Source organism: Protopterus annectens, chromosome 8.part0 (genome assembly GCF_019279795.1).
Source record: "Protopterus annectens isolate FY-2018-M chromosome 8.part0, PAN1.0, whole genome shotgun sequence".
In the NCBI taxonomy this organism is placed as follows: Eukaryota; Metazoa; Chordata; order Ceratodontiformes; family Protopteridae; genus Protopterus; species Protopterus annectens.
The window spans coordinates 1,748,204,563-1,748,218,670 of NC_056741.1; the positions used below are offsets into that span (position 1 = coordinate 1,748,204,563).

At 39.1% G+C, this 14,108-nt stretch overlaps 1 protein-coding gene across 1 annotated transcript in view; it reads right to left on the reverse strand.

Moving 5' to 3' along the window:
• Positions 1-384: 384 nt before the first annotated feature.
• LOC122808555 (phospholipase A2-like) overlaps positions 385-14,108 on the reverse strand; it is a 57,530-nt gene continuing 43,806 nt past the window's right edge. Inside the window, exon 4 of the mRNA XM_044079510.1 lies at positions 385-506. Within this exon, the coding sequence (XP_043935445.1) occupies positions 385-506 (122 nt within the window). The remainder of the gene's footprint in view (positions 507-14,108) is intronic.

The following is a 14,108-nucleotide window of genomic DNA, read 5'->3' on the forward strand; positions in this document are numbered from 1 at the left end:
CCCTGTGGTGGTTATTGCAGTAATTCAATGCACCTACAGTAAAGTAAAAGCACTTGCCTTCATCTCTTGCCTTAGAGTGCTGTTTGGGCACAAGCATATCTGCCTCATGTAGATCAGTGAATAGTTTTTTTGCTTCTCTTTTCATGAAGAGAACTGTTTGGTAAATGATGACAGGATTCAGAAAGTAAATCTTCAAGAAAGAATATTGTGGGATGAAAATGATTAACTAATTAATTTTTTTATTTTTCTCTTGCAATTTTGCATTCTTTTTTAGGAGCAGGAAACATGAAAGAGCACTAGGAAATGCTATTATAGAAATACAGTTGTTTATTTTACAAATCTTGGTGTTATGCTTTAGCTTTTAATTGTTTGCACTTTGTCCCTTCATTTGGAATATTTATTTACATCCAGTTTTTTGTATTCTGGGTTGTAATGAGCTTTAGCGAAGCACAGGGATGCTTGTTGATTGCATTCACAGATGTGCATCTTACAGGGGTTGTTGTTACCTGAAAAGAAAATCTTCTTCTTCTTTCAGCTTTTTCCCGGTTAGGGGTCACCACAGCAGATCACCTGTCAGCTCATAACTGGCAGTGGAGTTTTTACAGTGTCAAGCTGCCAGCCCGGTGCCCAACCTTCCACAGAAGGCACACACTCAAGCCTAAGGCCAATTTAGAGCGTCCAAGTCACCTACAACATGTCTTTGGGAGGATACTGGAGCACCTGGAGGAAACCCACATGACCACAGGGAGGACATGCAGACTCCGCACAGAAGGCACCTCAGCCAAGGATCTAACCGGAGAGCCTTTTGCTGTGAGGCAGCAATGCTAACCGCTGCACCACCATGGCCACCCTGTTACCCGAAAAGAAAATAAAGAAGCAAAATCTTGTACAATAGCTGGTATGAAATCTGATGTACTTCTTTCTTTATCTAAAACTTTCGGTTAGGTCAGTAACTGAATATTGTGATTCAGTATGTCTCTTTAATAAAAGTCATTGAGAAGACTTGAAAGAATGCAGAGAACATTCACAAGGTGCAACTTCCCTGGGACATATAGGTTACAGGAACAGGGTAAGGACTCTCAAATTATTCTCTATAAGGTATAGGCTCTTGAAGTTTGATTTAATGTTAATGTATAAATATTAACATTATTGATGTACTGGCTTTTTACATTGGGGTGTAATTAAAAAAAAAAACATAATACTGTTTTACATAACACATTCATTTTTGATGTTACGCGATATTCTATTAAACTTACACAGAACTTTTTTTGTCTATCCAATATGCTTCCATTATCTATAATAACTGTCCTTAACCTGGTATATTTAAACGTTTACAAGATTGCCAGTTATGAGATGTCATATTTGAACCACCACTTGAATGAAAGTGAGCTCTTTTATGACCATAAAATTCCGGAGCTTGTTTAACTTCTACATTTTAACACTGTAACGTTGTAACCTTTCACTGAATGATTCTTACAACAGTTACACTTTGTTTCTATTCCATTCCAGTATCCATCTAGGCCTTACTCCTGCATGGGGGTGAGACACAGTTTGAGATCTTTGTTGAACTTCAGATGCACCACATACACAAGGTTTGGTTTGCCTACCAAACTCATTCATAACATTTTACAGACTACACTGGCAAAAGAGGCATCTGATGTAAAAGTCATGCTTTCAGGATTTCTTCTGTCATGGAATATGGAAGCTTTGTCATGACCTTACACAGATTAGAATGAAACCTGCAAGCCAGTAATTATATCGACTGCTTCCTAGATCTAACATTATACAATGGAATAGCTCGATGCCAGACTTTGGAAATCCAAAACACTAAATGGACTTTTAACCAAACCAAGGTGGACAGACATGCATTTGATCAAAAATTCAAATGTGTATATATTTTCTGTGGAAATAAAAAACCCCTGCACTCATTGCAAGATTGGCTGTCCTCACCCTACTACAAGGTTTACTGTGACTTCCTTGAACTCTTGTTTGGTTATTCTTGACTGTGAGCTTATTTGCTTGACTTCTTGTTTCCATGACAACTGTTGAACTGTTACTCACTGCAATGAAATATAAATGTTCACAGGTATGTATTTAAGTCTACCCTGAGGTCAATGGTTAGTAAAGAAAAAGTTATATTTATTTACGTGTGTTAGTAATTATTCTTGGTCTGAGATGGAGTGAAAATATATAAGATGGGAGGGGGATGATATCTCCCATATTGGGAGTGCAGAGGGGTGTGACCACTTGCAAAAATGATTATTTTAACACATTTCTGTGAACTCTTGGTTTGAAATACATATTTGTATATCGTATAGTTACTTGAGATAATGAGATCTCTGGGGAAATGTATGAGCTGTTGTGTTTAAAGCTCATTTATTTTTAGGTACCAACAGTAGACCTCATTACAATTACAAATCAACTTCTGTGTCACTGCATCTTAGAATTAAAGGGGTATCCACAACTGAAGCAACCTCTTTTGATGATCGTGGGTGTGACCACTTGCAAAAATAATTATTTTTGCACATTTCTGTGAACTCCTGATTTGAAGTACATATTTGTAAAGTTTATAGTTATTTGAGATAATAAGATCTCTGGGGAAATGTATGAGCTGTTGTGTTTAGTGTTCATTTATTTTTAGGTAACAACAGTAGACCCCGTTATAATTACAAATCAACGTCTATGTCACTGGATCTTAGAAGTAAAGAGGTATCCACAACTGAAGCAACCTCTTTTGATGATCTTGGCTTTCAATGTTCAGTTCAAAATTAAAGTTGCACTTGTGATTTTGCAAAAACAGGATATGCTACAAGGGTCCACTGTCACCACTGTTCGCTCTTACAGCTCCATTACATTTAGTAATGAGAGACCACACTATGGAGCTTTGCCAGTGACTTACAGCACAACAACTGCTTTAATGCCTGCAGAGGGAGTTTATCGTGACCTTCTTCTCAAAGACTCCATTACTTCTATATTTGTTCCTTAGTAGTTATATTTCCATGATCCCTTCCATTCTGTACCTGCTCTTCCTTCTCATGTTGACACAGTGCCTTGACACTGCTATGTAGATACAAAAGTAAAGACCTCATTCAGTATTTTTGTCATATTTACAACATTTTCAAGCATATCTTTCCTTGCTAATGTTTAGTAATTCCTCTTTGTTTCCTTATATATTTGAACTTTTTTCTCCCATCCCTTACCCTCCAGCTGTCCCCCTTTTTAGACGCATATTGGCCTGCAGTATGAACTTTCTGTTACCTTTTTTGTGGTCTCCCTGCTCCCAGAATAGACAACGCTTCTCATCTTTTTGTAGGCCTGCCTTTGTTTTCTATTGATGACATGCCCTACCTTCTGTTTAAATGGACTGGTTGTCTCTTTTTCTCACTGCTTTTCATTAATCAGTGCTCTTCCATATTTCTTTACCCTTCTTTCCAAACATATCAAAGCCTAAGCAATGTTGTAATGCTACTCCCTATCATTATTTCACAGACTGTAAAACTCAGAACTAGATGATCACTGTTGGCCATGTGGTACTCTGACCTCAAATGCCACTTCATTCTTCACTGGGTAGGACTAGGTTAAGGGTATTCTCACTCCTGGTATGAAAATTCACTCACTCACTGCTTGAGTCCAACAACCACAGATGCTTCTGCTCTTTCCTTCCCTCCTTACACCAGTGTGGGCATCTCCCAGTTCAGTAGCATAATATTAAGATTCCCTATGAATTTAGTTCTCCATGTACTTTACCCATAAATCACTCATGCTTTGAAGGCCATCATCATCATCCTCATTACTTTTCATCCTTTTCTACATCTGATGGTCTGTATATTAGTACTGCCTGCCACAGATGGCAAATCTCCCCCTTGTGCCATATTTCATTGTTAATCTCTAGTTGCCCATGTTGCTGTTATTTTGGCAGTATGTTCTAATGGATAGCTTTGATACTGCGCTCTTCTCTTCTTAAGCTGTTGAAAAAGAGAGAGCACATACTCATACCTCTCAACTGTACAGATTTGTGCAGAATGTCCAGATTTTTGCCTTATAGTTTTGGTTGGTTTTCATAAAATTGTGGTTTTCTAGCAAATCATTGGCAAGTCATTAAAGATTGAGGTCAGAAAATAATGACATACATTTGAGTTTCAGACTTCATACCCTTTGGAAACTTCATGCTAACACAACATCTGTTATTATATCAATGTTTTAAGATTGTAAGAGCAATATTTAAAAAGGGTTCCTATTTTTGGGCCTTTGCCCCCCCCCCCCATTATTTATGGCTTTGTCCAGATATCTTGCTCTTAGAGTTTGAGAGCTGTGCACATACTGTGCATGTTGTCACAATGTCATTAATATTATTAATATTAATCTCAGCCATCTGGAGTAATACAAATGACTTGTAAGTAAAGCAAGCAAGTGATTAGAAGTCGAAAGGGTAGAATTTAAGGAGCCCAAAATGGTTATTCACTTTAAAAAAACTCTAGTTGGAGCTTATGTGAATTTTATCAGCTGCATCTTTGGAGAATGAAGATGAATATGACTAACAAAATGACTGAATACGAATAGAAGACAATTAAAAATGGTAACAGGTATGCAACAGTGCAGCTGTAATGGAAGATTGTAAAGACTGTGACCTACAGGACAACAGTAATACGTGGAAATGTTATCACGATATAATGAGTGTTGAGAGGTTTTGTGTAGGTGATTATAGTGGACAGAAATTAGGCAGTTTGTGTAAACTGCTTATGGCTGACAAAAGGAGAGGCAAGCCAAGATCAAATGTTTAGAAAACTTTACTTTCATTAATATTTCATTGTCGATATATGTGCGCTCTGTCTTTGAATTTGTATTCTGTATAAGTTTTCAATGGTTTGTTCTTGCTTTGGTGTCTCTGTTTATGCATCACTGTATACTTGTGTACACTATTTGTATCTGTACTGGCTACTTTTGATTTAATAATTATTATTATTATTGTAAGTGTTCTTACTATATTGGAACTTTTCTCTCCAGGCCTCCCCTGAAAACAGGCTCCTGGCCCAGTCAGACATTACCCGGTTAACAAATGTAATAAATAAATAAATAAAATACACACACATACATGCAGACAAATTATTATAATCATCATCAAATATTGAACTTTTCAAAAACTGAATGAAAAAAGAATGGTCATTTTACAGTGACACTAAGATGATCAAAAAGTACAAAAAATTTTTTTTTGATGGGGGTAATCACACTGCACTCCCATACCCCCTCTTAATTATATATACTAACTGCACAACAATGGTGTAAGGACAAATTATTCCCTCACTTTGCAGTAATGTGATATTACACAGAAAGCAGCTGGCAGGCTGAAAAACATGGAAACAGAGCATTTGCTTTTCTGTGCATTCTGTTTTATTAAGAATGAGAAAAAACAGTCACTCTTCTGAGAGTTTGCTCTTATGAATAGTAACCTTATATATACATGCATAATATATAAAAAAATATATATATATATATATATATATATATATATATATATATATATTTATTTATTTTTTTGTATATTTGTATGACTGTTTACCACACACATATAATGTTCTCTTTTGTAATACAGATCTCCAGTGGTCCTGCCATGTATCCATACATTCCATATGTTAATTAGCTTTGCCAGTAAAAGAAGTTCATTTAATTCTGTAGATTGACAAGTTCATAGGTAAGTACCAGGCTAGCTGCCCTTGCAGGATGTTTTAAGTCTGCCCAATTTCCCTTTTTGTGCTTGAATTAACCTATCCAATTTGATTAGAGATTGACCTTACCCATCTCTGGTAGATAATTATATATTACCCCTAATGAGAATAACTAGGATCATTCTATAGATGATTTGAGGGGACCTGTGTGTGGGATAAAACGTTTAGGAACTGCCTCTGTCCATTACTAGTAGAAGAGGCAGTTCTGAGGTGAATTTTCTGTTTCCCATCCATTGATCCAAGATGCATTTGAAAATGGAGAGGGGACTTTGTTTTCTGTGGATGGACAGTTTGTTCTAGAGCAGGGAATCTTCAGTGCGATATATACCCGTCCCTCCAAACCATTCTGTTGATGTTGCAGAAGAGGGTTAGATCTCTAGACAGATTGTTTCTGATGGCATTTGATTTGCTGATGTGCAGTAAATCTATCATTATTGCAACAGAGGATGTGTTGTATGCCAGACACAGGTCACGTCTTAGCAGTATGTAGGATACCGAGCATAGTGACAGAGCTTTGAGTCAATCCGCGTAGAACATGTTGTTTAGGCCTTGTATTCTTTCAGTAAGTTATCTCTGAGGTCATTCCAGTTGTTGCATGTGTGTGGACAGTTACATGCAAAAGAGGGCATTATATTCAACTACTGGCCTAATTAGGGTGGAGTAAAGGGGGGCAATGATATCCCTAAATCTAGACATGATGCCTTTGTTTATAAGCTGAGCAATATAGAAGGACTTTTTTACAATGGACAGATGTTGGTCAAAACTTAGATCACTGTTCACATATGTTCCAAAATCCTAAACAACTGGAACAACTCTTAGGGGTGTATTATCAATGTGGTAGTTCCCTGGAGTTGAAGATTTCCCAAAGGATACTATAATGCAGTTTTTGGAATTTAGTTTCAGTTCATGATTTTGGCACCAATTATTTATTTATTTGGAACAAAACTTGCAAGATGGCTAAGTCACATGGGGATTCAATGACTGCTTCTAGCTTGCAGTCATCTACAAACTTAATCAGCCAGAGATCTTTAGTGTTGGATTTTACTTCAGAAAAGTAGATGCCAAACAGGAGGTCCCAGCATAGAACCCTGGGGACTTCACGGTTACTGGTCTCTTTGTGGAGGTAACGCCCCTTAATCTGATTCCTATACCCTATCTGTGAGTCATTTGGTAATACAGTAGATGACATATGGGTTTATTCACAGTTGATTTAGCTTTTCTACTGTGCCTGAATTTAGAATTGTGTCAAAAGCTTTGGCCACGTCGTATTTAGGATTAACTGATTTGAATGGGTATTTTAGAGATACACAGTTAAATCTCTCATGCATAACACAAACCAAAAGCTACAATTCAAAGAGGAAAGGGATGATGATGAAGTTGGGGGGGGGTGTGGATAGTTCAAGAAATAAAGAAAGAATGATATTTTGGATGCAGATGCTTAAGATAAGTAACAACAGTCATAGAGAATGGTTAAGGAGAGGCAAATTCAAACCAAGAGATGAAAGGTTAATATTGGTGGCCCAAGATAGTAGGCTATTTACACGCTGGTTTACAAAGTCCATTGAACATGTGGGAGAAACAGACAAATGTAGGTTTTGTAAAACCAAATTGGAAACAGTCCCTCACCTTGTTACTGGTTGTGATATACTAATGGCAGAAGGACTGTATTCTGAAAGGCATAATAACGTGGCAAGACTGTTGCACTGGAGATTGTGCAAACATTATGGTATTGAAGTGGCTGAAAAACACTGGAAACATGAGCCACAAAGCATCATAGAAAATTATGAAGTTTATATCACATGGGCTCACCCATTTCCAACAGTTCAAAAGATAGATGTTAGAAAAGACATAGTGGTCCATCAAAAGAAGACAAAAATAGCACTGATCATTGAAATAGATACACCCAGTGACTACAGTGTGTTGCATACAGAGAGACACAAAGTCATAAAATATCAGATCTGCAGGCAGAAATGAGCAATGTGGAAGAAATATATCCAGACATTTCCAACAGTAGTAGGAGCAATGGATCTTATAAAAAAAGAATCTACAATCGTATTTAGATATGCTACCAATCCACGTAACCCTGTACGAATTGCAGAAGGAGTCATTACTGGGCACATTGCGGGTGCTGCAAAGAGCACTTTTGGCTGACATGAAAGAATGAAACAATACTAATTTCATGAACTTTAATTGTACTTTGACTTAGGAATGGGGTCCATTCCCGTCATGATATTAGAAACCCAAAAGATTTGGAGAAATTAAAAAGAGTAGAATATTATATTCATAAAGTAGCAGAAAGTATACCAAGAACTAAGCCAGCACTGGAATGAAGAAAGGAGATTCTGCCTATAAGGATGACTGCAGTTAGGGGTACACAGAATAGACAGGAGGGAGCTGGAATTTACTGGAGGAAGATGGCAAAGGAACCAATATATTGGGAACAAATAATTAGAGAAGGAAAGGTAATAGAATGGGAAGAGGTCAAGAAGACATTTGGATTGCAGGCTAGTGATTATCTTTCCTATCAGGGACTGATTATCAGAGCATAGAGAAAGAGAAAGGGACAGGGAAATTCTAAATGCCTTGCACTAGCTGAGTTTTTAATTGAATCTAGAACAGAAGCGGCTGTTAAAAAGGGATAATTAGTAGTGCATATAAAATATTGTATGATAACTATAGAAATCAATCAGAAGAGGTCAGAAAAGACTGAAAAGAGAGACTGGACATGCAATTCACAAAGAAACAATGGAAGGATATATTTATGCCTTCCAAATATGCAACAAAATCTAGAAGATTTAGGGTTTTGGCTTGGGAGTGTTTGCATAAGTATTTTCTTACACCAAGACTCCAAAGAATTTTTCTTTGGGTAGATGGCAAATGTTGGAGATGTGATTTTATTTATTTTTTTATTGTACATTTGTCTACCGGGAAAGTCTGACTGGGCAGGCTGCCCATTTTCAGTGGTGGCCCAGGGAGAAAATCTCCATCATTAACAGTACAAGATCATAAAAATAGGAAGAATGTATTACAGTAGGAGTACAATATAAAGCTAATCTTAATACCTTATAAAATTGTTGTCATACACAATTCACAGTGTTTACATTTAGTGGTAGTTATATATATAATATATATATATAATAGTATATAGCATATTATACAGTGGACAATGCATTCAAATAAAAAAGCGACAGTGCTAACACTTTGATAAGAAAGAATAAGAACTCTTTGAGATAAGAAGGAATAAAAAATAGAAATACAAAAGCTGAGTCAGACCTGTATATGCTAATCGTTAGTAGCATAACTTAGTTTTCAGACAAGGTAAATGAACACAAGAAGTGTTTCACTTAATGCAATATAAGGTTGATATTGTATACTATTGCAGGATTTGATTTTGGGGGTAGTGAAATATAAGATAGTGTACATACTACTGTGATAAAAGACACTATTATTTGACACAAGTGATAGTGTTAGCCTTATGTGAATAACATCCTAGGTATCAAAAATCCAGAAAAAATGCTGAGGTTAGGCTCCAGTGTCCAAATCAAAGTAAAAAAGCAGTCTTCAGTCTTCAATAAAGGTAAAAAAGCAGACTTGAATCGAAGAATAAAAGTATAAGAAGTCTTCTTTATTGTCACACAAGCGCTTTCACATATTGCTTCCTCAGGTGTGGAACCTGAGGAAGCAATATGTGAAAGCTCTTGTGTGACAATAAAGAAGACTTCTTATACTTTTATTCTTCGATTCAAGTCTGCTTTTTTACCTTTATTGAAGACTGAAGACTGCTTTTTTACTTTGATTTGGACACTGGAGCCTAACCTCAGCATTTTTTCTGGATTTTTGTTTGCCTTTACTGTGTTTGCAGAGGTATTCTGGTTGCTATTGGGCATTTTCTGCATAGTACTAACATCCTAGGTATGCTTTACTGTGTAGGACACATGCATTTCCAAAAAGTCTGTATATACTGTGTAAGTAGTTTAGCCTGGGTCAGAACAGGTGCAGATCCATGAGCTAGATAAATGGGATTTGAGAAGGTTTTTGAAGTTGGCTTTGTTGGCTGTAGTTCTTATGTTAAGGGGTACGGCATTCCAGATTTTTGCAATGTAGTTGGAGTATATGGAGTCACCTGAGCTATTTTTACTTTTCTATTAATGTCCACTAGTGGTTTATTACTGGATCATGGCAAGCATTTACTTGAGTAGTGATTTAATAGGCTTTGCAGAGCTGTAGTTTTACAGGTTGGTAAAATATTTGATGGGTCATAGTAAGTTTTTTAAGGGTGAGTAGGTTGGGTAGTTGTATCCAAGATAGTTGTTTAAGGGTCTGGCAGTGATGACCTAAAGGCTGAATCAGTTGCAAACTTTGCTGTTTTTTGTAACAGGTATTTATAGTTTGGCTAAGTTAGATTTGTTGAGAATAAAGAATATGGGGGATGCATAGAGAAGTGTGGAGACAAGGGGGGGGTTCTAGCAATAATGGTTTTATTATTATTGGAAAGGTATTTTTTCCATCTGTATAGACTTCCAATTTTTTTGTGAACTTTTTTATTGTTTGGGCAATATGTAGGTCGAACTTCATGTTTTGATCTATTATAACAGGCTGTCTGCCTGAAGGCATTTATAAGCCTAGCCGGAATGTGTTGGCTTTTGCCACCCCTTTGATTAGTTCCCTGTGCCTCTGTCCAGCAGAGCCATTGAAGTGATCCCTGGGATAAACTTTCTGTTTCTCATCCCCTCGTCAAGGTTTCTCTTGAAGAGGGTTAGCGAGGAGCTCTGCCTAATGTGGATTGGAATCTTGTTCCAGAGCATGGGAAGTCTCTGGGACAGGAATCTATCCCTCCAGCATGTCCTATTTATTGTTGTGGTGAGGTTTAGATCCCTAGAGCATGTGGCTTGAGGGGATACGGTTTTCTTTAGGTGGAGCATGTCCATCAATTCTGGGTTGCACATGGCCTTGTATGTCAGGCAGAGATCACCTGAGTAGGTGGCATGAAACCAAGTACAGCTGGAATTTCTTCAGTCAAGCTGCATAGGGCATCTGTTTGAGGCCAGTTATCCTCTTGGTGATGTACTGCTGTGGTCTTTCCAGCTGTTGCAGGTGTCTTGTAAGGTACATCCCAAATGGGGCATTGTACTCTATGATGGGTCTGATGAGTGATGCGTAGAGGGGTACAATGACCTCTTTTGATCTGGATGCAAATCCTTTTGTGATTAGGTGGGCCACATAGAAGGATTTTCTAACTACTTTGGTAATGTGATTATCAAAGGAGAGGTTACTATTTACTTGGGTCCCCAGATCCCTTATTATGTCTTCTATATTTAGGGGGCTACCACCTATGTGGTAATTTGTGGGTACTTTGTTTTTTCCAAAGGGGATGACTATGCACTTTTTGGCATTTAGCTTGAGGCCATGGTTTGACACCAGGTATCTGTCTCAGTGGGACCCTTTTGGAGGATGTCTGTGTTCATCGGAGAGTCAATTATAACCCCTAGTTTGCAGTTGTCTGTGAACATGGTCAGCCATAGTCCTTCCGTGCTTGCCTGTACCTCTGAGAAGTATATGCCGAACAGGAGGGGGTCCTAGGACTGAGCCTATGTCCATCAATTCTGGGTTGCACATGGCCTTGTATGTCAGGCAGAGATCACCTGAGTAGGTGGCATGAAACCAAGTACAGCTGGAATTTCTTCAGTCAAGCTGCATAGGGCATCTGTTTGAGGCCAGTTATCCTCTTGGTGATGTACTGCTGTGGTCTTTCCAGCTGTTGCAGGTGTCTTGTAAGGTACATCCCAAATGGGGCATTGTACTCTATGATGGGTCTGATGAGTGATGCGTAGAGGGGTACAATGACCTCTTTTGATCTGGATGCAAATCCTTTTGTGATTAGGTGGGCCACATAGAAGGATTTTCTAACTACTTTGGTAATGTGATTATCAAAGGAGAGGTTACTATCTACTTGGGTCCCCAGATCCCTTATTATGCCTTCTATATTTAGGGGGCTACCACCTATGTGGTAATTTGTGGGTACTTTGTTTTTTCCAAAGGGGATGACTATGCACTTTTTGGCATTTAGCTTGAGGCCATGGTTTGACACCAGGTATCTGTCTCAGTGGGACCCTTTTGGAGGATGTCTGTGTTCATCGGAGAGTCAATTATAGCCCCTAGTTTGCAGTTGTCTGTGAACATGGTCAGCCATAGTCCTTCCGTGCTTGCCTGTACCTCTGAGAAGTATATGCCGAACAGGAGGGGGTCCTAGGATTGAGCCCTGGGCAATGCCACTTGTAACCGGTTTAGAGTCAGACCGAGCTCCTGCAACTCTTACCATGTGGGTTCTGTCTGTGAGCCAGTTGGCAACCCATCTCATGATGTAGGGGTTTATGTTCAGGCTGGTGAGCTTGTCTATAATACCTGAATGAAGAATGGTGTTGAAGGCCTTTGCAAGGTCTAGGTAGGCTGTGTGGACCACCTTTCCCTTGTCTAACTGTCTCAAAGAAGTCCACCAGGTTTAAGAGGCATGATCTGCCCTTAACAAAGCCGAACTGGGTAGGGTCCAGTGTTTGGAAGTTCCCAATGTTTCTGTTTATGAGATCCATGATGATGTGCTCCATAGCCTTGCAGATCAAGCTAGTCAGGCTTATAGGGCAATAGTTCCTGGGGTCTGTTGTGGCTCCACCTTTGTGGAGTGGAATAACCATTGCTGTGCGCCACTCTATGGGCACATAGCCTGTGGAGAGGCTGAGTTTGAACAGTGTGTTTAGGTGAGGGGTTAGTTCATCTTTGAGCTTGTGTAAGACGCAGCCTGGGACACCGTCTGGTCCCACCGATGCTGTGTTTTTGGCTTTGGAGAGGGCTGCTTTAATCTGAGTGTCTGTGATTTCAGGGGCACTACATTCTTCTGGTATGGTTATGGGCCCTTTTGGGGGTGAGAGGGGGGTGAAGTTTGCACTAAACCTGTTTGCCAGGATGTTGGCGATATCAGTTGGTTCAGTGTATTTTTGTGCCATTCTACACTAACTCTGAGCAGATCTGAGAATTGCCACTTAGATTCTTGACATAGCTAAAGTATGCCTTGTGGTTAGCTTTGGAGTCCTTGGCAATTTTTCTTTCAAAGCTAGCCTTAGATGATTTTATGAAGGATCATAGTTTCTTGCTGATACTGATCAGGGATGTCTTCCCTTCTTGGGATTTTACTCTTTTCTATACTAGTTTCCTCCTTCTATTGTATAGCTTGTTTATGGCAGGGGTCCACCAGACAGGTTTCCTTTTCTTGGAGGAGTGAGTCTTGGTTTTGCTTGGGATAGCACGATCCATGCATTCTTGTAGGTGCCTGTAGAGTGCATTAGTAAAGGATTTTGCAGCTTGGACAGTGATATCCTTTGGCATGGGGGCTTTGAAATTTTCCACCTCAGTCTTAAGTAACGTGAAGTTTGCTTTTGAAAAGTTTTTCACAGTGGTTTCCTTGACTGGGGGGTGGGGCCGGAATGTGGATATCCAGAGTGATTAGTTTATGGTCAGATCTAAGCAGTGAGGGGTTGACCTCCGGTGTGGAACATCAATCACCCATGTTGGTGATGACCAGGTCCAATATATTGTCACCTCTGGTGGGGATGTTGACCAGTTGATCCAGGGCATTTGAGTTTATAAATTCTAGGAAATGTTGGGCAAGGGAGTTAGTACTTCTCCCAGTTAATGTTTGGGTAATTGAAATCACCCAATATCAGGGTGTTTGGTAGGACCTTTATGTTTCCCAGTGTTTCCAGAAATGTGGAATAGGGGTCTTGGCACATGGTGGGTGATCTGTAGCAAGCTACAATTTGAATTGCAATTTTACCCATTGTTAGTTGCACATGGATGATCTCTGAAGCATTGTGCTGTGCCACTAACCTGGAGGTGTGGGTATCCTTGATGAATATGGATACGCCCCCACCTTTTGTATTTCGGTCCGGGTTTTGTGGCGAAATGTATGGTATGAGTTGTAGCCTGATAGTACTTGGGTGCTCTCTGGAGCCTTAAACCAGGTTTCTGCTACTGCACATATATCTGTTTTCTCCATACTAAGGAGTGCCTCGAGTGCATGCATTTTGAGATTTAGACTTCTGGCATTGAGTAGCATTAACCTCAGTTTTTTGTTACTTGTGCTATTTATGGCAGTAGGCAGTGGCGGCTGGTGACTTCAAATTAAAGGGGGGGGCTGCAGGAGACAGCTGAATGGGTGGGGCCAATGGGAAGGGGTGTGACCAACTAGAAAGGGGTGGAGCTATGCTCAAAACCACAACAACTGGAACTTTAATTAAATACGCTGCCCTGGGTGCCAAACCATCATTATGAGAGTCCAATCAAGACAAAATGAAGTGTAGAAGAAAACATATTTCAGTGCATTGGCTACATGAC